General features: G+C 45.6%; 1 protein-coding gene across 5 annotated transcripts in view; it reads left to right on the forward strand.

Moving 5' to 3' along the window:
- The first annotated feature begins 591 nt into the window (after positions 1-591).
- chd4b (chromodomain helicase DNA binding protein 4b) overlaps positions 592-22,526 on the forward strand; it is a 26,827-nt gene continuing 4,892 nt past the window's right edge. Inside the window, exons 1-36 of one of the 5 annotated variants that reach the window (XM_081696117.1) lie at positions 592-840; positions 1,458-1,549; positions 2,802-2,914; positions 3,428-3,697; positions 3,913-4,031; positions 4,601-4,947; positions 5,164-5,276; positions 5,410-5,527; positions 5,680-5,849; positions 6,056-6,304; positions 6,738-6,941; positions 7,127-7,338; positions 7,498-7,629; positions 7,870-7,966; positions 9,073-9,264; positions 9,574-9,774; positions 9,979-10,116; positions 10,357-10,478; positions 10,862-11,035; positions 11,353-11,494; positions 12,483-12,614; positions 13,544-13,661; positions 13,970-14,094; positions 14,217-14,309; positions 14,672-14,813; positions 15,600-15,769; positions 16,042-16,231; positions 17,905-17,991; positions 18,084-18,175; positions 18,335-18,468; positions 19,260-19,404; positions 19,494-19,650; positions 19,907-20,001; positions 20,146-20,404; positions 20,500-20,562; positions 21,058-21,365. In XM_081696117.1, the coding sequence (XP_081552243.1) occupies positions 1,480-1,549; positions 2,802-2,914; positions 3,428-3,697; positions 3,913-4,031; positions 4,601-4,947; positions 5,164-5,276; positions 5,410-5,527; positions 5,680-5,849; positions 6,056-6,304; positions 6,738-6,941; positions 7,127-7,338; positions 7,498-7,629; positions 7,870-7,966; positions 9,073-9,264; positions 9,574-9,774; positions 9,979-10,116; positions 10,357-10,478; positions 10,862-11,035; positions 11,353-11,494; positions 12,483-12,614; positions 13,544-13,661; positions 13,970-14,094; positions 14,217-14,309; positions 14,672-14,813; positions 15,600-15,769; positions 16,042-16,231; positions 17,905-17,991; positions 18,084-18,175; positions 18,335-18,468; positions 19,260-19,404; positions 19,494-19,650; positions 19,907-20,001; positions 20,146-20,404; positions 20,500-20,562; positions 21,058-21,356 (5,484 nt within the window). In that variant the 5' untranslated portion in view covers positions 592-840; positions 1,458-1,479 and the 3' untranslated portion in view covers positions 21,357-21,365. Of the gene's footprint in view, positions 845-1,457; positions 1,550-2,801; positions 2,915-3,427; positions 3,698-3,912; positions 4,032-4,600; positions 4,948-5,163; positions 5,277-5,409; positions 5,528-5,679; positions 5,850-6,055; positions 6,305-6,737; positions 6,942-7,126; positions 7,339-7,497; positions 7,630-7,869; positions 7,967-9,072; positions 9,265-9,573; positions 9,775-9,978; positions 10,117-10,356; positions 10,479-10,861; positions 11,036-11,352; positions 11,495-12,482; positions 12,615-13,543; positions 13,662-13,969; positions 14,095-14,216; positions 14,310-14,671; positions 14,814-15,599; positions 15,770-16,041; positions 16,232-17,904; positions 17,992-18,083; positions 18,176-18,334; positions 18,469-19,259; positions 19,405-19,493; positions 19,651-19,906; positions 20,002-20,145; positions 20,405-20,499; positions 20,563-21,057; positions 21,366-22,526 lie in introns of those variants that run through there. The other 4 variants (XM_081696116.1, XM_035530780.2, XM_035530779.2 and 1 more) reach the window with 4 other exon arrangements.

Consider the following 22,526-nt stretch of genomic DNA (forward strand, 5'->3'; position numbering starts at 1 on the left):
TGTGTGAGATCCAGTAACAAGCCATTCCACCTGTGTCGGGATGTAACAGCTTCTCTCTCAGCACAAACACAACCGTGCTGGTCTCACGCTGTGTGCTGCTTAGACCGGGTCTCACGTCATAAAGTTGTACTGTGGTACCAGGACCCCTTTGACACTGTGGCTGTTTGCATGGTGCTTGGGTGAGTGTAGGAGAACACAAGGAGAAATATGCGGACGAGTGTTTTATCACTGCTGGGGTGCACCAACACCAGCCAGGTGGACAGTCAGCCACAGACTATTATGGTCTGTCTAGTGGCCCGGAGTTTCCCTGGAGACCATGTGACTAGTGTTTTTCTTCCCCCTCTTTTAGGAGTTGTGTTTATTATGGGATGTCAGAGCAGCCTGCATAACTATTATGGGATGTCAGAGAGGGTGGGAGGGGGCACTGTCTCTATAGCAACATGGTTGCTATGGGGGCAGGGACAGAGGAAGGGAGTGTGTGTGCGAAGGGTGACTATTATGGTCTGTACGTTGCGAGGTAGCTATGCTGAGTTGAGTGTGTCTGTGTGTGTGTGTGTGTGTGTGTGTGTGTGTGTGTTGGGGGGGGGGGGGGGGGGAGAGTGCTCAGGATTATTATGGGATGTCTACCCCCTGATCTCTTTGTGTATGTGAGGATGTTAGCTTCTGGTCACTGACGACGCTGGAGATTGGAACCGGGGAAGAGTGGACGACGTCTCCAAAGCATTAAAGCATTTAATAGCTTTTCCCGAAAGTTACTATTTATCTACCAGACTTAACAAATAAATTCTTATCTAAAATAATCCTACTGAAGCGTCAACTATCTGTACCTTGGACTGACCTGTAAGTAAGTTGGCTAGCCAGCTACCATTTTCTTAGTACAGCTGGGTCGAACCTTTCTGTGGCGATTAGAACTTGTGCGCAGTTGTGTTTATAAATAGTAAAAATCCAACAGTAATAAGAACTTACGGGTGTTTACGTGTGCCACATATAACCCCGGCATGACAGCTTGGACGGAGATAGTTTGCAGTGCCAACATTTCAGCGTTTTTCGAGGCGGCAGGTTAAAATGTCGTTAGTCTGAACTACACCGACCATGTTCCTCGCGACCATGTTCCTCGCGCTGAACCAGTGCTGTTAGCGGGCAGCTAATTGATTGACAGCTTAGTTAGCTAGGCTAGCTAACGTTGTTAGGGAAGGAAAAGTTATTTTTAAGCTTATTTTCAGTACATATAAATTATATTCAGTAATACTACACGGCTGCTTGCAGCTGTGCTCGAAAAAATCTGTAATACACAAGCTAGGATTAGTGGATATTTTGTCATTGAATGATATAGCCGTACTGCCCATATTCCTGTCAGCCATCACCGCCCTGACGGAGCGGAGTAGTCGAGCCGATGAGACCTTGGACACTCGCCGACATGCTGCTGGATAACAGTACTATTACATGTGTGTTGTTAGATGCCTGGACATTAACACCACGATGTCAGGAAGTGAAGACGACAACAGAGACCATTTTGGATCCTCGCGGGATGGGAAGTCTCTGGGACACGGTCAGTCACGTCAGGGTCTCCGGCAGCCAGCTGGAGTTCAGCCCGCTGAATAACTCATGTAATAGCTAGTTATGCAAGTGGCATAACCCTAACCCTAAGTGTAATGTAATAGTTATGCAGGTGGCATAACCCTAACCCTAAGTGTAATGTAATAGTTATGCAGGTGGCATAACCCTACCCTAACTGTAATGGTAATGTAATAGTTATGCAGGTGGCATAACCCTACCCCTAACTGTAATGTAAGAATTATACAGGTGGCATAACCCTAACTAATGTAATAGCACTTATGCAGGTGGCTAACTATTTTACCACATTGCTAACGTAGCTAGTTATAGCTAGCTAACCCTCCAGTTCTCTGAGAATACAGGCGTTCACGGTTATGTTGTGGGAAACGTGTAATAACTGTAAAACAACAATGCACACACGCGGTTATAGCGAAACTTGCTAGTTTGTTTTGCGTAGTGAATTTGGAGCTGTTTAGTTAGAATAATGTTTGAACGCGAGCTAGCTTGATAGCATAACTAACTAAGTAGCCACTTAGCTAGCAAGCTAACAAACAAGCGTAGAAAGGAGCGGCTAGAGCCGCCACATCCTGGCTGATGGGGGCTTGTTCGAGTGCAGCCTATCAGAAATTTGCGCATGTTTGCCGTTTTTTGAAAACAAAACATGACGTTTCTCCGCTTTGAAATTAATATTTATTTATTTATTTGTAGTACGTATTTGACTTTTCATTCGTCGTAAATTGGTTAATTGAAAGTAGCGATAAAATGTCAGCGTAGGTTACTTTGTTCATTACCTCAATTATGTGCTTACTGAATAAAAGTTATAAGATATTACAGATTACAATTTTTCAAAAGTAGTATTACTTAATGACCTTCTTCAAATAGGCTCCCTGTATGCACATGTGAGTATGTAGGAAATGTTATGTTACATTATTAATAATGATCTTTATTAATATTGTAAACAAAATCTCAAGTTTGCTAATTGCTTTACTTTACAGTGATTTAAGTTTATTTTAAAAGAACCAGTTTCCATGTAGTTCAGTCTGCTGACATCAAATGTGTTACATTAAAATTTTCTGTTAAAGGGTCAAGTGTTTTAAAAAAATTATATATATATATATATATATATATATATATATATATATATATATACACACACACACATACATATGTTTATATATAAATAAAGCATTTAATTGAATCCATTAAGCCATTGACTTTTAACCCGGCATGCCTATGTGTCTGTGTAGATGTGCTTCCCAGTGAGCCTATCCCCGAGGTGGACATGCCAAAGTCCAAGAAGAAGAAGAAGGCCAAGAAGAGCAGGGAGAGCAGAAGCAGACGGCAGAAATCCCTCAGAGAGGTAACACACACACACACAGACACACACTCACACGCACGCATGCGCACACACACACACACACACACACACACACACACACACAGACATGCTCCAGGGCAGTGCTCACACGTGGCTCAAACCCCCTAACTCATCAATGTTCTTGACATTGGGGTCTGTAGTGTGTCTCTTGATTCTGTAGTTATAGTCAGACTCTACAGAGCATCTGTTGTCCTGTGCTGAGTGTGTTAGCTGCTGTCTTAACTTTCAGAAGTGGTCAGTGATGAGGTGAAAAACATTCTCACTGCCTTGTTATTGAGCTGAGTGTATATAACTGTCTACACACTGTTTGCACGTGTGTGTGTCTGTGTGTGCGTATGCGTGTTTCTGTGTGTGTCTGTGCATGTGTGTGCGTGTGTCTGTGCGTGTGCGTGTGTCTGTGCGCGTGCGTGTGTGTGTGTGTGTGTGTGTGTGTGTGTGTGTGTGTGTGTGCGTGTATGTGTGTGCTTGTATGTGCTCTTTATCCTGCCCATGAAGGACGTGGCCATGAGTGTGAGCTCTCCTGAAGCCCTGGAAGCCTTGCGACTGGTGGAGGAGGAGGAGGAGGAGGAAGAGCGGGATCTGCAGTCTGAGAGTGAGGGCAGTGACTATGCCCCCAGCAAGAAGAAGAAAAAGAGGTCAGGCTCTTCCAAGGAGCGCAGGAGAGGAGAGAAATCTTCCGGTGTCCCATCCACAATGAAGAACAAGCGGAAAGACCCGGAACCAGACGAAGAGGATGATGAGGATGACGATGACGACATAGGGCAGGTGAGTAGATGGTAGGAGAGTGTTTACCATAGGAATCTCCATCCCAAACATGGCACATCTGATTCTGCTCTTTGCAGAGCCATGGAGACCTTGATTAGCAGAATCCCCAGCAGGAGAGAGAGCTGCTCTCCAGGTGGTGGAGGTCAGACGGCGTGAGGGGCAGCTTCACCACGACTACCTCCGCCATCACTGCTGTTGTTTGTTCCTTTGTGCAGGAGCCCAAGTCATCCTCCCAGCTGCTGGCGGACTGGGGTATGAAGGACATCGATTATACCTTCACACAGGAGGATTATCACACTCTCACCAACTACAAAGCTTTCAGCCAGATGGTCAGGTACAGCACACCCTCTCACTAGTAATATTACGTAATTAATATTAAAGTTGTGAAAAAGTAATGATTTCAGCGCTGACATTTTCTTGTTCATTTTTGACATTCTCCTGTCCACCCTGATGTTCACTCTGCCATTCTCCTGTTCACACTGATGTTCACTCTGACGTTCTCCTGTTCAACCTTATGTTTACCCTTACGTTCACCCTTACGTTCACTCTGACCTTGTCCTGTTCACTTTGATGTTCTGCCATTAATGCTGACGTTCTCCCGTCCATTCTGATGTTCTCCTGTTCACCCTGACGTTCACTCTGACATTCACTCTGATGTTCTCCTGTTCACCTTGACATTCACTCTGATGTTCTCCTGTGTTCACTCTGACGTTCACGCTGATGTTCTCCCATGTTCACCCTGATATTCACTCTGACGTTTTCCTGTTCACTCTGACATTCTCCCTTTAACTCTGACTTTCTCCCGTTCATTTTGATGTTCTCCTGTTCACCCTGACATTCACTCTGACGTTCTCCCGTGTACGTTCACTCATGTTCACGCTGACGTTCAGTCTGACATTCTAGGCCCCTGATAGCTGCTAAGAATCCGAAGATTGCTGTGTCAAAGATGATGATGGTGTTGGGGGCAAAGTGGCGTGAGTTCAGCACCAACAACCCAATGCGCGGCTTGGCGAGCACTAATGCTGCCCTGGTGGTGGCCTCTGCAGCAGCAGCTGTAGGGAGCATGGTAACACCCCCTGGGGCAGAGCCAGCTCTGCCTGTGGCAGCCACCCTGGTAAGCACCCCCTCATCTACCCCGACAACCACCCCTGCAACCACCCCGGCAACCACGTCAGTAACTGCACCAACACCTGCCCCTCAGACCTCTGTTGCACCGCCCCTGCGCAAAGCCAAGACCAAAGAAGGCAAAGGTGAGGAGAGGTGCAGCAGACAAGATGGTGTAACAGGGAGGGAGGGGCAGAAGGGGTTGCATGAGACTGGGGGGGCATGAGGGAGTAGAAGAATATATTACTGAAATATTTTAACTTTTAATTTAGTGATAAGCAGAGAAAATAATCTTTCACCATAATAATTTTGTATTTGGGGGTATTTTGGTTTGGTGTGCTGATGCTGGGTTTGTGTTCCAGGCCCAAATGCACGTAGGAAGACCAAACCCAAACCCCAAGACAAGAAGTCCAAACCCAAGAAAGTCGCACCTCTCAAAATTAAGCTGGGCAGTTTCAAGAGGAAAAGATCCTCAGTAAGACCTACAGTCCCTTAGAAACTAGGGGCAATGTGTTTGTTAACCTGTCTGCCTCAACCTTTCTCTCTAGATCTGTCTCTTTACATCTGTCTTTCCTGCTCGTTGTCTTCCTGTGTTTGTCTCTCTCCAGAGTGGTGAGGAAGATGATGGAGACAGTGATTTTGACAGTTTTTCGGTGAGTGATGGGTCCAGCCGCAGTAGCAGAACTAAGAACAAGAAATCCAAGAGCTCCAAGAAGAAGAAGAAAGGTGAACTGGAGCTGTGACACACACACACACACTCACACACACAGACTACACTCACACATGTGCACACACACAGACTACACTCAAACACACTTCAGTATGCATATATGAAGTGCCTGAGCATGTACGCTTTCTCCTGTAATGCTGCCCTCTAGTGGCCGAAGATGCTGATGGCTATGAGACAGATCACCAGGACTACTGTGAAGTGTGTCAGCAGGGCGGGGAGATCATTCTGTGTGACACCTGCCCCAGGGCCTATCACATGGTCTGCCTGGATCCAGACATGGAGAAAGCCCCTGAGGGCACCTGGAGCTGCCCCCACTGTGTGAGTTATCCCTCGCACCAGTTGCCCCTTCCAACATGTAGGATAGTTATTATCTAATTATTACCCTACCACAGATTACCCCTACTTTCAATTACCCCTCCTGCCTTTCACCCCTCCTGCTACTGCATGAAGCATGTTTTCTTCCGCCCCCCCCCCCTTTGTCTCTCTCACTCTCCTCCCTCTCTCTCTATCTGTCTATCTCTCAGGAGAAGGAGGGTATTCAGTGGGAGGCACGTGAGGAGAGCTCTGAGGGAGAGGAGGAGAATGATGAAGGTCGGCGGGAGGATGGAGCAATGGAGGAGGAGGACGACCACCACATGGAGTTCTGCCGTGTGTGTAAGGACGGGGGCGAGTTGCTCTGCTGTGACACCTGCCCCTCCTCCTACCACCTGCACTGCCTCAACCCGCCCCTGCCAGACATCCCCAACGGGGAGTGGATTTGCCCCCGCTGCCGTGTAAGTGGGTGGGGCTGTGGGAGAGAGAGGGGGACAGAGTAAGCTAGCTGTGTGTTAGAGATGGGTAGAAATATTGATTCAACGTTTTATCACGATCTGTGTTGGGCTTATCAAAAACGATTATTAAAATAGAAAAATGAGGTCCAGCTTCTAATTGGTGTAGTTTGGTGTTTTCTGTATGTTTTATTCTCATTGGTGTAGTTTAGTGTTTTCTGTATGTTTTATTCTCATTGGTATAGTTTAGTGTTTTATGCATGTTTTGTTACTTCTTTTTTGAGATTCAAATCAGGTGATAGCCAGCTCTAGTGTGTATGAGTCCGTGACTCTGGTAACAGGAAATTAGTATATTTCAGTGTGTGGGATTGTGGTGGGATTTGTCATGTTTTTTGTAGTTTGGTTTGATGTATGAATGAAATAAAATCTGTTTCTCCAGTGTCCTCCACTAAAGGGCAAAGTCCAGAAAGTTTTGACTTGGCGCTGGGGAGAGGCTCCGCCCCCAATGCCAGTGCCCCGCCCTCTGGACCTCCCAGCCGACGCCCCGGATCCTCCTCCCATGATTGGTCGCAAGGAGAGGGAGTTTTTTGTTAAGTGGTGTAACATGTCCTACTGGCACTGTTCATGGGTACAGGAACTTCAGGTACCACACACACACACACACACACACACACACACACACACACATACAATACACACACATGCGCACAGACACTCACACACAGACTATATAACAGGTAAATTTGTCCCTTATTTTGTAATCACACCCCTAATAACCAGGTCTCTGTCTCTCTCTCTCTCTCTCTCTCTCTCTTTCTCTCTGCTCAGTTGGAGTTGAATTGCCAGGTAATGTTCCGTAACTTCCAGCGTAAGACAGATATGGAGGAGCCCCCCTGTCTTGATCTGGGGGCTGAGGGTGATGAAGATAAAAGCACCAAGAGGAAGAGCAAAGACCCACTGTATGCGCGCATGGACGACGAGTTCGGTCGATATGGTGTCAAGATGGAGTGGCTTCTTATACACCGCATTCTCAACCACAGGTAGAACATTCTAGAGCCTCAACTACAGATGGAACACTATAGATCATTGACCACACCCAGAACATTCTAGATGATCAACTACACCTCGAACACTCTAGATCCTGTGTTAGGTCCTCAGGGTTGTGTGTAATGATTGTATGTACTTCTTGCCTGTTTCAGTGTGGATAAAAAAAATAATGTCCACTATCTGATTAAATGGCGGGACCTGCCATACGACCAGTCATCATGGGAGAGTGAGGACATGGAGATCCCTGACTATGAAACCTACAAGCAGCACTACTGGAACCACAGGTACACACACACACGGATATGCACACACTCATACACACACACACAACACACCCATATATACCTATAAACATACACATAACAAACCACATAACCATAATGAACATAAATTCTCAGTGCTCTCTAGTTTTCACTAAGAACACTTTTCTATTGATTGTTTTAATTTATATGTTCTTTAAATTTTATTTTATGTATGGATTTATCTGCTGTGTTCAACACCGTCCGTCTGTCCCTCTGTCTCAGAGAGCTGATGATTGGGGATGAAGGAAGACCAGGGAAGAAGTTAAAGAAAGTGAAAGTGCGGAAGATAGAGAAGCCCCCTACAAACCCTGTGGTGGATGTAAGAGAGGGGCTCATAATAGTATCACACACACACAAAAATAAAAGACACACAGACATACACACACTTAGTCACTCCATTATCAAAACTGCAAAAGGTACACTGAAGAGTGGAGGTGTGCTTCAGTCTCCTTGTGACGGCGGCGGCTCGGAGAAAGTAAGAGGCGGGGTTGCAGGGATGTGCATTTTATTATCCATAGATAATACGATAGCTGATGCACGAAACACATATATATATATATTCTCGAAGGTAGTCCTCGTCTTGAAGGCAGCACAGCGATGATCACCTGCTTATGCTGGGGATTAGTCCGCTAATGTGCAGCGCTGTCTTCGGGTACCTGTGGGTGTAAAATAGAGACTTCATTAGTGATGACAGGTGCGCCCAATTAATACTCCGGGGATTGGGAGCGAGGATGGAAAGTGGAGTGATTCCTACTACGAGTGGACTGGCCTCCCATGACACTCCTGCACTGGACACACTGGGGTTAATATTACAAGTAGCTACTAGCAGATCGTAGCAGTAGTAATTACTGTTTTACACCAGGTAATAATGGTAATGACACATTTTCTTTTTGTTTACCTAAAACCTTTTCAAATGTTACAGTGCTTTTAGTGTAAGAAGGCATGCTCAGGAGTGAAAGTTCTTACAAATTAAACTATTTTTTGAATACCAACAGATGCTTTGAATTGGATGCTTTAGCAGATTATATGATGGTCCTTTAACACAGGCTCTCAAGTTTGTAAGAATGTGAAAAATTAAGACAAAAAGGACGAAAATCAGGAAAATGGTCAACTAGTGATTTGTTCTGATCTAGGGTGTTTATAAACTCTAGGATTGTTTGTGGTGAATGGGTCCGATCCAGAACATTTATAGATTCTAGTATTGTGTGTAGTGAATGGGTCCGCTCCAAGACATTTATAAACTCTGGGTCTGATCCAGAACATTTATAAACTCTAGGTCTGATCCAGCACATTTATTAACTCTAGGATTGTGTATAGTGAATGGGTCTGATGCAGGGTGTTTATAAACTCTAGGACTGTGTCTCTCCTCATTTATCTCTCTCCTTCTGTGTGTCTATCTTCTCGGCTTCCTCTGTGCTCCTGTAGACCACCATAAAGTTCGACAGGCAACCGGACTACCTGGACTCCACTGGGGGCACCCTGCACCCCTACCAGCTGGAGGGCCTAAACTGGCTGCGCTTCTCCTGGGCGCAGGGCACTGATACCATCCTGGCGGACGAGATGGGTCTGGGCAAGACCGTGCAGACTGCTGTGTTTCTCTACTCACTCTACAAAGAGGTGTCTGTTTGCGTGCACCTGTGTGTGTTTGTGTGAGTTTGTCTTTGTCTTTGTCTGCATGTGTGTCTATCTGCATATGTGTCTGTCTAAATGCGTGTGTGTGTGTGTTTGTGTGTGTGTGTGTGTATGTCTTGCTGCGTGTTTGTATGTGACTTTGTCTATATTTATCTGTCTGCATGTGAGACTGTGTGTGTGTGTGGTAATGGCTCCTCCGCTCAAGGTCCTGTGAGTCTGTGTGTGTGAGTGCTTGCGTGTGCGTGTGTGTGTGTGTGTGTGTGTGTGGTAATGCCTCCTCTGTTTGTGGTCCAGGGTCACTCCAAGGGGCCTTTTCTTGTCAGTGCCCCCTTGTCCACCATCATTAACTGGGAGCGTGAGTTTGAGATGTGGGCTCCGGACATGTATGTGGTCACCTACGTGGGAGACAAGGACAGCCGAGCTGTGATCCGAGAGAATGAGTTCACCTTCGAGGACAACGCCATCCGCGGCGGGAAGAAAGCCTCCAAGATGAAGGTAGAGGAGGAGGATACTCATCAGTCATTCAGTTAATCGATCAGCTGTATAATTAGTTAATTAGTTGGTTAGTTTGGTTATTAGTTATTGTTGTCTTGTACACAAGGTGTATGTGAGTGGTGAGCGATCCTGTGCTGTTTGTTATGGGTGTTTATTTGCTGTTTATTTGGATGGTTATGAGAAGGTTTGTCATTTTTTCCGTAGAAGGAGGCGTCTGTGAAGTTCCACGTGTTGCTAACCTCCTATGAGCTGATCACCATTGACCAGGCCATCCTGGGCTCCATCGACTGGGCCTGCCTGGTGGTGGATGAGGCACACAGACTCAAAAACAACCAGTCCAAGGTGACTCCGCCTACTCTGACCTCCCGCAACACCACCCCAAGACTCCACCCACTCTAACCCCCCACAGAGTACACATAACTACAGCAGAGCTTTAAGCACTCTCTGTATTAGTTTTTCAAATGGATAATCCATCTCAGTTAATAATATCAATCTTAATATTAATGGTGATTAAACTATATAATACATATATTAGATAAATAAATAGATATGTGTGTATTTATTTGTTTCTTCTCGCTCCAGTTTTTCCGGGTGTTGAATAATTACCCTCTCCAGCATAAACTCCTGCTGACTGGAACCCCCCTACAGAACAACCTGGAGGAACTCTTCCACCTGCTGAATTTCCTCACGCCCGAGAGGTTTAAGTGAGTGTGTGTGTGTGTGTGTGTGTGTCTTTCTGTGTGTATGTTTGAGCTCTTCCATCTGCTCAACGTCCTCATGCCTGAGAGGTTCGCTGATGCTTTGTATTTTTTGTATGTGTGTGACTGATGCTCTATATTTGTGTGTGTGTGTGTGTGTGTGTGTGAGAGAGAGAGAGAGAGAGAGAGAGACTGATGGTCTGTATTGTGTGTGTGTGTGTGTGAGAGAAACACTTTTTTGGTGTGTGTGAGTGTGTGAGACTGATACTGTATTTGTGTGTTTGTGCTACTGTTCGTGAGGATGTGAAGAAATCTATATGAGGCCATCAAAAAAGTTGATGTATAGGTGGGTGTATGCATATGTGTTTTTGACATTGTGTGTGTATCAGTAATCTGGAGGGCTTTTTGGAAGAATTTGCTGACATCGCTAAAGAGGACCAGATCAAAAAACTACATGACATGTTGGGACCTCATATGCTCAGACGACTGAAGGCAGACGTGTTCAAACACATGCCCTCAAAAACAGAGCTCATCGTCCGTGTGGAACTCAGCTCAATGCAGAAGTGAGTGAGGGAGGGAGGGAGGGAGGGAGAGAGAGGAGGAGAGGAAGAGAAGGAAGGAGGTAAAGGGGGGAGAGAGAGGGAGTGAGGGTAGGAGTGAAGTGTGGTGGGCAGGAGTGGGAATGGGTGGTTAGTTCATGACCTAAACGATGTGTTTTAAAAATCAGTTCAGGATCAGAAAATAAATAAAAGTTTGTTCCTTTCATATGGATTTCTCCATTAGCTAGAAAGTAAAATGTGAAATCTACTATTTCTAACTTACACTTTGATCACACTGGTGTGTGTGTGTGTGTGTGTGTGTGTGTGTGTGTGTGTGATAGAAAGTACTACAAATATATCCTGACGCGTAACTTTGAGGCACTGAACACACGGGGCGGTGGGAACCAAGTCTCTCTGCTCAATGTGGTGATGGACCTTAAGAAGTGTTGTAACCACCCCTACCTCTTTCCCACGGCTGCTAATGTAAATACCCAATTACTCTCTTCCTTTATAGCGTTGTAAATGAGCCATCTGAGTTAAGCTCTCCCTGTTTTTCAGCTAATGCAGGGAATAATCTGTTCTCTGTTTGCTGTCCACGTTGTCTGATTTGCAGTTCAGAAATGCCTTGATGCAGATTATTTTGGAATGCTGTGGTCACAAGAAAAATGTGAATTGCCTAAGGTGAACTGATTTGATCTGCCCCAGGCTGTAGATTCACAGCCTATCTGGCAAGTGTGTTTAGACAGATTACACACGGTGAACTGCCTTCTTAATTAAACGTGTTTGGGCTCATTTTTAAAAAATTTCTTTCATTTTTAGCCCATGATGTCTAGCTCTGCTTTCCTGCTGTTTGTGGTCTGTACTGTTTTAAGATGATAGTTTATTAGAAAACAAAATACAGACTATAAAGGTTAAATGTTATAAAGAAATTAATGAAAATATATAAGGAACATACGTAGAATTTAATGTTTAGTGTATTAAACTATTAGATAGCTTTCATCACTAATGAAAAGCTTGCCTGTTTATATATATATATATATATATATTTTTTTTTTTTTAATTTTTTTTTTTTGTCTGTTTTGTCAATGTTAATACAACAAAATCTCTGCAACACCTATATGAAAGATAAGAGTAATGAAAAAAAAATTGCTTAAAAAATCTAAAGTGATGTGAACATTGCACTGTTAAAGCTCACATCCCTTTTTGACTTTAACGTAGGCCTTTAACTGTCATGTACACCATCATAAAGAAGTAGATAAGATAAAATAAATTAAATTAAAATGTTGAACTATTTGAAACAGTTTAATTGGAGAACAGTAAGATAGAATGAACATGACCCTCTAATGGACACACTGGTCCCAGTTCACCCCAGTTCACATGGTCTAGAACCACAACTGCTGAAATTAACACTAGTGATGAGACGTTTGATGTCTGTGTTTGGCAACTAATTTCTATCGGCCGTTAACAACAGGAAGCTCCTAAAATGCCCAATGGGATGTACGAAGGCGGGTCTCTCACAAAGGCTTCTGGGAAATTGATGCTGCTGTGTAAGATGCTGAAGAAGCTGAAGGAGGGCGGACACAGAGTACTCATCTTCTCACAGGTACACACACACACACACACACACACACACACACATACACATACAGAGTACTCATCTTCTCACGGGTACACACACACACACACACACACACACACACACACACACACACATACAGAGTGCTCATCTTCTCATGAGTAAACACACACACACACACACAGTACTCATCTTCTCATGGGTATGCACACACACACACACACACACACACACACACACACACATACAGAGTGCTCATCTTCTCATGAGTAAACACACACACACACACACACACACATACACATACAGAGTACTCATCTTCTCACGGGTACACACACACACACACACACACACACACACACATACAGAGTGCTCATCTTCTCATGAGTAAACACACACACACACACACAGTACTCATTTTCTCACGGGTATGCACACATACACACACATACAGAGTGCTCATCTTCTCATGAGTAAACACACACACACACACACAGTACTCATCTTCTCACAGGTACACACACATACAGAGTACTCATCTTCTCAGAGGTACACACACACACACACATGCATACAGAGTACACATCTTCTCACAGGTACACACACACACATGCATACAGAGTACACATCTTCTCACAGGTACACACACACACACACACACATTTACATTTAGCTGACGCTTTTATCCAAAGTGACCTACGATTCTGACTGAATACAACTTTGAGTAATTGAGGGTTAAGGGCCTTGCTCAGGGGCCCAACAGTGACCACCTTCTGATGACTAGTCAAGTACCTTAACCACTGAGCTACCAAAACACTCACACACACAAACACACACAGACACACACATACAGAGTGCTCATGTTCTCACAGGTACACACACATACTACACAGGGTGCTCATCAGGTATATCGCACGCACACTACACAGACACATGAGTTCATGTGTCTTCTGCAGATGACAAAGATGTTGGATCTGCTGGAGGACTTCCTGGAGAATGAAGGTTATAAATATGAGCGTATTGATGGAGGTGTGACGGGTGTGATGAGGCAGGAGGCCATCGACAGGTTCAATGGTGAGATTCCAAACTACAAGCAGACAATACCCTCAAAAAGAAAGAGGCAATGTGTGTAAGCACGCTTTTACACTAGAGCCTTTTTCTGGACTCTGGTCATTACATTTGAATCATTTGGTCAAGTGTGTAAGCTGTTTTTGAGCCCAAGAGGGTCCAGGGTTCGGATCTCTAGTCCTTCTGAAATCTCCTCTAGTGAGCTCTAGTCGGTCCATAGCGGAGGGAGGGGCTGTAGTCAGGGAGAACTGCCTTCACTGGCAGGGCAGGAGCTGTAGTCAGTTCACCTATGCTTCCTCCCTCTCCCTCCACAGCACCTGGAGCCCCACAGTTCGTCTTCCTGCTGTCCACCAGGGCAGGGGGTTTGGGCATCAATCTGGCGACTGCAGACACTGTTATCATCTACGACTCAGACTGGAACCCACACAACGATATCCAGGTACACACATTGGACCACTGCAGGGATAACATCTGTACGCACTACAGAGAGAGTACTTAGTACCGTGTGCACTCCTCTACCACCCCCCACCCTTTCTCTCTCTCTTTCTCTCTCTCTATCAGGCTTTCAGCAGGGCTCATCGTATAGGTCAGAACAGGAAGGTGATGATCTATCGTTTCGTCACCAAGGCGTCAGTGGAGGAGAGAATCACACAGGCCAGTGCTGAACACTTACACTATCACACTCTCACAGTCACTCTTAGACTATCACACTTTAACACTTGGTCACTCTTACATTTACACATTCAATATCACACTCATGAAAGTATGATATTGAATGTGTAACACTCAATTCAGTCTTACACTCACTTTCTCTCACTCGTGTCTCACACACACACTCACTTTCTGATTCTGTCTCACACATTCACACACACTCACTTTCTCACTCTTTCTCACACTTTCACCCTCACACTCATTTTCTCACTCTTTCTCACTCTCACACACATACTAACTTTCTCACTCTATCTTACTCTGTCTCACACACACTCTCACATGTCCATCATCTCTGGTGTGTGTAGGTGGCCAAGAAGAAGATGATGCTGACCCACCTGGTGGTCCGCCCTGGTCTGGGCTCCAAAGCTGGCTCCATGTCTAAGCAGGAACTGGACGACATCTTGAAGTTTGGCACTGAGGAGCTCTTTAAGGACGAGATTGGGGAGGGTGAGGGTGCATTAATTATAATACTCACTTAGAGTCATCCTTCAGGCCCACAGCACAGAATGGATGTTAGCAGGTGTCTAAAGAAACGTCTAGTCGTGTCTGTCTCCAGCCATCACTGGCCTCTCTCTGTGGGTGCAGCCTGACATCTGTGTCAGCGCGTGTGATTGGTGCAGAGTGAAAACGTGTGAGTGACTATGTGTGTGTGTGTGTGTGTGTGTATGTGTGTCAGAGTGTGTGAGTGGTGTGGAGTGAGAGTGGAGGGATGCAGCTTAGCCCAGAGCGGGTTTTGTAAAATTGTACTGTTGGTGTTTTCTCTCACTCATGTACTGCTCCAGTGTAACACATGACAATGTCCCATCGTGAAACCACACTGCATTTTACAAGCTTGGAATTCTCTAGGTGTTTTCACAGAGACCATGAAAATGATCAGAAATACAAGCTTAGCTTTTGTTAAGATAAGAACTGATATTTTGAACACATATTAAAACAAGCATATCTCTGGCTTGAGTGGAACAGAAACACTGGAGTGATTACAGAAAGCTTTGAATGAGTAGCGGGATGTCCTGTGGCCCAGCTCCACTCTCTCTCTCCTCTACTGGGGACATGCTGGAAAGTGAAAGTGAAAGTGAAAGCACATCAGGGTGGCACTTCAGTGCTGGGTCCAGCAGGACGGGCTTTTGGCTGCCCACGTCCTCGCCTGTCCCAATCCTGTCATGTCCATACCAAGGTGGTGACCTGTAATTGAGCATGTGAGTGATGTGTGCATGCCCCTCTGTCTGCGTACAGGTGATAATAAAGAAGAAGACAGCAGCGTGATCCACTATGACGACAAGGCCATTGAGAGGCTCCTGGACCGCAACCAGGACGCCACAGAGGACACAGAGCTCCAGAGCATGAACGAGTATCTCAGCTCCTTCAAGGTGGCCCAGTACGTCGTCAAAGACGAGGATGATGAGGTACGGCGAGTGTGTGAAGATGTGTGTGAATGCGTGCATGAGTGTGAATGAGTATGTGTGTGTGTGTGTGTATGTATGTGTGTGTATGTGTGTGTGCTATTCTATATGTTGTGTTGTTTCAGTGCAGTCATGAAAATATGCCCTTCATGCTCTTTGGTGAACATATCTGATGCTTAATCTTCTGTGGTCTATAATTGTCTATAATAATTTTGGCCATTATGATGTGCTAAACCCTCTCTTAACCCTGTAACCCTCCTGTGTCTGGCTGCCAGGAGGAGGATGTGGATAGGGAGATTATAAAACAGGAGGAGAGTGTTGACCCTGATTACTGGGAGAAACTGCTGCGTCACCATTACGAGCAGCAGCAGGAGGACCTGGCACGTCAGCTGGGCAAAGGCAAACGCCCTCGCAAACCAGTCAACTACAATGACTGTTCTCAGGAGGACAGAGGTAGTAGACGGGGTACAGGACGAACTTCTCACACTTCTACTATTACTGCTCCCTCTCACTCTGTGTGTGTGTGTGTGTGTGTGTGTGTGTGTGTGTGTGTGTGTGTGTGTGTGTGTGTGTGTGTGTGAGTGTATGTGTGTTTTTGTGCGTACATGTATATGCATGCAAACAAGCATACCGTCCTGATCGTAAATCTGGTAAAGACATTTTTGTGTGTGTTTATGAATATTTCTGTTTGTGTTTTATGTTTGAACTGTGAGTCATGTGTTTTTTTGTGTGTGATAAGCAGCACACATCCTAGAATATAGCTCAAATTGCCTGAAATCTCAGCTTGGTCTTAACACTACAGACACTGGAGAGTTGCACAGGAATGGGGACAGGAATAGTGGTATAGTGGTGACGCTGGAATGGGGATATTGGTATAGTGGTAACGCTGGAATGGGGATAGTGGTATAGTGGTGATGCTGGAATGGGGATAGTGGTATAGTGGTGACGCTGGAATGGATAGTGGTATAGTGGTGACGCTGGAATGGGGATAGTGGTATAGTGGTGACGCTGGAATGGGGATAGTGGTATAGTGGTGACGCTGGAATGGGGATAGTGGTATAGTGGTGACGCTGGAATGGATAGTGGTATAGTGGTGACGCTGGAATGGGGATAGTGGTATAGTGGTGACGCTGGAATGGATAGTGGTATAGTGGTGACGCTGGAATGGGGATAGTGGTATAGTGGTGATGCTGGAATGGGGATAGTGGTATAATGGTGACGCTGGAATGGATAGTGGTATAGTGGTGACGCTGGAATGGGGATAGTGGTATAGTGGTGAGGCTGAATGGGGATAGTGGTATAGTGGTAACGCTGGAATGGGGATAGTGGTATAGTGGTGACGCTGGAATGGGGATAGCGGTATAGTGGTGACGCTGGAATGGGGATAGTGGTATAGTGGTGAGGCTGAATGGGGATAGTGGTATAGTGGTAACGCTGGAATGGGGATAGTGGTATAGTGGTGACGCTGGAATGGGGATAGTGGTATAGTGGTGACGCTGGAATGGAGATAGTGGTATAGTGGTGACGCTGGAATGGGGATAGTGGTATAGTGGTGAGGCTGAATGGGGATAGTGGTATAGTGGTAACGCTGAAATGGGGATAGTGGTATAGTGGTGACGCTGGAATGGGGATAGTGGTATAGTGGTGACGCTGGAATGGAGATAGTGGTATAGTGGTGACGCTGGAATGGGGATAGCGGTATAGTGGTGACGCTGGAATGAGGATATTGGTATAGTGGTAACGCTGGAATGGGGATAGTGGTATAGTGGTGAGGCTGAATGGGGATAGCGGTATAGTGGTGACGCTAGAATGGGGATATTGGTATAGTGGTGACGCTAGAATGGGGATATTGGTATAGTGGTGACGCTAGAATGGGGATATTGGTATAGTGGTGACGCAAGAATGGGGATAGTGGTATAGTGGTGACGCTGGAATGGGGATAGTGGTATAGTATAACATCTCGTGTGAGACTGAATTTCGTCCACGTACAGACCTTTGCGTAGTTGGGAGTGTGTGTTGCTGCTGTTGTGTAGTATGTGGTGGATTTTTTTTCTGGTTCTTAACATTAATAACACTAACGAGAACCTTGAACTGCTTCTCATAATGTTGTCTCTCCCCTTTTCCTGTCCTCTACTCAGATTGGCAGGATGACCAGTCTGATAACCAATCAGATTATTCCGTGGCCTCAGAGGAGGGAGATGAAGACTTTGATGAGCGTTCTGAAGGTATAAGCACCTGTAGAGAATAGTGTGTGTATATGGGTGTGTGTGCGCGTGTGTGCTGACCACCTTTCTGTCCTCTTCTGTCTCCTGTGTAGCCAACTCTAGGCGGCCAAACCGCAAGGGCTTACGAAATGATAAAGATAAACCACTGCCCCCCCTATTGGCCAGAGTGGGAGGTAACATTGAGGTCAGCTTCACCTTCAATGTCCTAAACACTCATCTGCTTCCAGTAGACTCCGTCACCTCTCACACAGAGGACACAGGCTGCATGCTGGGTTTATCACTTAGCCAAACAAGAATACATTCTAAACTCGGGAACTCCCCCCCCCCCCCCCCCCGTTTGCAGGTGTTGGGTTTTAATGCGCGTCAGAGGAAGGCCTTCCTGAATGCAGTGATGCGTTATGGGATGCCCCCACAGGATGCGTTTACCACACAGTGGCTGGTCAGAGACCTGAGGGGCAAGTCAGAGAAAGAGTTCAAGTGAGTATGCACCGTGTGTGTGTGTAGGTGTGTGTGTGTGTGTGTGAGAGAGAGAGAGAGAGAGAGAGAGAGAGAGAGAGAGAGAGAGAGAGAGAGAGAGAGGGAGAGCAGGTGTGTGTGTGTGTGTGTGTGTGTGTGTTTGAGAATGGGAGAACAGGTGTGTGTGTGTGTTTGAGAGAGTGAGAAATAGAAATGGTTGTCTCTGTCTCTATTCCGTGATGATTTTACAAGGGTTGCTGTATACCCTAAGAAAGATGTGTGTGTGCACATGCGTGCATGTGCATGTCTGTGTTCACATCCATGCATGTGTGTGTCTGTGCATGTCTGTGAGTGCACGTGTAATTTTTCTTTCTCCCTTTTCTTGTTGGGTCATTTAGTTTAAATGTGAGATATTTTGTTTTATTTCATTTCTTGAAGATTTTAACATGTTTCACAGTAGAGTGCCTCTCTGTCTCCCTGACTTGCCTCACCTGTCCCGCAGTGATCACGTGTTCTCTCCTCTGTCGGAGGTCTTTCTGTGTCTGTCCTAGTCTGTAACCAGACTGAGCTGACTGAGTCTGGACTTGGTTAGGATCTGATCTTTCACTGCTTTGTGTCTCTGATAGACTCTCTGTTAGGGCCTGATAACACTCGAATTTACTTTGAGTTGTAGTTTCATAGTCCCAATGTTCCAAATAGTTGTTTTATAATCTGATTTATTTTAAGATTAGGTGGTAAAATATTTCTCTCTCTCTTTCTCGCTCTCTCTCTCTCTCTCTCTCTCTCTCTCTCTCTATCTCTCTCTCTTTCAGGGCATATGTGTCTCTGTTCATGCGTCATCTGTGTGAACCGGGTGCGGATGGTGCTGAGACGTTTGCAGATGGAGTTCCTCGTGAAGGGTTGTCACGGCAACATGTCCTCACACGGATTGGCGTGATGTCACTGATCCGAAAGAAGGTATGTGATGCTCTGCATATGTTGATAATAGAATCTGAGCCTGTGATTGGTCAGCAGTATTAGCATGAGTGATTGGCTGTGGTGTGCAGGTGCAGGAGTTTGAGCATGTGAATGGTCAGTGGTCCATGCCCTGGATGAAGGAGCTGGAGGAAAACAAGAAAGCAGCAGCCGTTGCTGCGGGTGACGACCCCAAAACACCATCTAGTGGAACACCTGCAGACACGCAGCCCAACACACCTGCACCAGGTACACAGACACCAGACCTTCTCACATCAGTATGACCACAACTTCTCAGACCAGTCCATTGTGAATCCTGCACTACAGGATGGCACGGCTGCTGTGGGAGGGGCTGATCGGTTGTGAGCAGGGCTGATGTTCTGTGGGCGGGGCTGATGTTCTATGGGAGGGGCTGATCGATTGTGGGCAGGGTTGATGTTATGTGGGTGGGGCTTATGCAGTGTGGCTGCTTTCTGTTGTTGACTAAAGCCTGTGTCTGATCTAGAGGACCTATCCAAAGGGGAGGACTCAGAGAGGGAGATGGAGGACCGGGGGGACGGGGAGGGGGACAGGAAACGATCCAACATACAGGATGATGAAGTATGCACACGCACACGCACACACACACTCTTATTAATTACTTGTTTTAGTACACATCCTTTATTAAATCTTTATTCCCTTTCCTGCTTTTTCATTCTTACATTTTTCTCTCTGTCTCTTTGTTCCTGTCTGTCTCTCTGTCAGATTATTGAAATTCCTGATGATGGTGAGCTTCCCCCCAGTCCAGAGAGGAAGAGCTCAGTGAAGGAGTTGGAAGGAGACGTGGCCGCGTCCTCCTCAGACAAGGAGGGGGAGAGTCCAGACACAGGAGGAGGGAAGGAGAAAGACAAGGATGGAGAGAAGGAGGAGAAATCTTACTCTCCAAAAGAAAGTACCTCCTCACCAGATGTTAAAGCAGAGAGCTCAGAGGTCATAAGCACTTCAGACTCGTCTAAAACCAAAGGCAAGTTGGGCTTTCCTTATCTCCTTGTCTCACCTCTCACCTGTCTCACCTGCCCCTCATACACTACTCCAGTAATCTCTCTGTGTCTGTTACAGAGCAGACCAGTGAAGAGAAGACTGAGAAAATGGACAGCAGTCCCGCAGGAGAGGAAAAGAAAGGTACACACACACACACACACCATGCAAACGCGCAACTGTGCCCACATATGATGCACGCGCGCACACAAATACACATAAACATTTACGGCATTTAGCAAACACTCTTATTCAGAGCAACTTACAAAAGTGCTTTATCATTTCCTCATAGAATATACAGTGCCTCCAAGTAGTATTCAACGCCCTGCAAATTTTGCAGGTTTACACATTTGGAGTTAACTTAGCATTGTGAAATTTGGACTGTAGATGGGCCTGGACATGTGAAATGCACTGCAGCAAAAAAGAATGTTATTTCTCTGTTTATTTTATTTTTTTAATTTTGCAAAGTTTACCAGAGGGTCAATTATTATTCAACCCTTCAAACCACCAGAATTCTGTTTGGTTCCCTCAAGTATTAAGAAGTAATTGAGGTATTAAGAACAATGAGCTTCACATGCTTGGATTACTCATCTGTTTTTTCCCGCCCTTTCTGACTATAAAAACCCCTCCCCAAACAAGTGAACAGCACTCATACATGGTCAACATGGGAAAGACTAAGGAGCATTCCAAGGCCATCAGAGACAAAATTGTGGAGGGTCACACGGTTGGCAAGGGGTACAAAACCCTTTCCAAGGAGTTGGGCCTACCTGTCTCCACCATTGGGAGCATCGTCCGGACGTGGAAGGCTTATGGAACTATTGTTAACCTTCCACGGACTGGACAGCCTTTCAAAGTTTCCTCCCGTGCTGAGGCCAGGCTTGTCCAAATGGTCAAGGCTGACCCAAGAACAACAAGGAGGGAGACATTGGTTTCAATAAATATCATAAGTAACGTACTCCACCGCAATAGTCTCTGTTCCAGGGGAGCCTGTAAGGTACCTTTACTTTCAAAGCGTCATGTCATGGCCCGAATAAAGTTTGCTCAAGATCACTTGGAGGACTCTGGGGCAGACTGGTTCCAGGTTCTCTGGTCTGATGAGACCAAGATCAAGGTCTTTGGTGCCGACCACACCCGGGGCGTTTGGCGAGAGGATGGCACTGCATACGACCCCAAGAATGCCATCCCTACAGTCAAGCATGGTGGTGGCAACATCATGCTGTGGGTCTGCTTCTCCGCCAAGGGGCCCAGCCATCTGGTCCGCATCAACGGGAAAATGGATAGCACAGCCTACCTGGAGATTTTGGCCAAAAACCTCTGCTCCTCCATCATTGATCTTAAGATGGGTCATCATTTTATTTTCCAACAGGACAACTGCCCCAAGCACACAGCCAAGAAAATCAATGCCTGGTTTAAGAGGGAAAAGATCAAGGTCTTGCAGTGGCCTAGTCAGTCTCCTGACCTTAACCCAATTAAAAACTAGTGGAAGGAGCTCAAGATCAAAGTCCACAAGAGATGCCCAAAGAACCTAGACAACTTGGAGAAGATCTGCATGAAGGAGTGGGCCAAGATTACTCCAGAGACCTGTGCCAGCCTGATCAGGTCTTATAAAAAAAAAACAATTAATCGCTGTAATTGCAAAGAAGGGTTATTCCACAAAATATTAAACCTAAGGGTTGAATAATAATTTACCCTAATTTTTGTTTTAAATGTATTATAATTTAATTGAGGAACTGGTACTTTTTTTTGTAATATTTAGGCATCTGTTAATAAATGCTACTCTTGTTCAAAGTTTGAAGGCTCTAAATTATTTGCAACTTTTTTCAAAATCTGCAGGGGGTTGAATACTACTTGGACACACTGTAGGAGCAGGGTCAGTGGTCATTTAAATATTCCACGAATAGATGGGTATTCAGTCTGTGTTTGAAGACTGCAAGGGACTGCAGACAGCCAGTGGAAGTTCGTTCCACCATCTTGGAGCCAGGACAGAAAATAGTCTCCATGCTTGTCTTCTATGAGACTTGAAGCATGGTGTTTCAAGCTGAGCCATACTTGAGGTTCAATGTACTCAAAGTATGAATTGGGCTTTGACCACTGACATCATGTATGGA

This window comes from Electrophorus electricus, chromosome 14 (genome assembly GCF_041902795.1).
Source record: "Electrophorus electricus isolate QZ-2024a chromosome 14, ASM4190279v1, whole genome shotgun sequence".
Taxonomy (NCBI): domain Eukaryota; kingdom Metazoa; phylum Chordata; class Actinopteri; order Gymnotiformes; family Gymnotidae; genus Electrophorus; species Electrophorus electricus.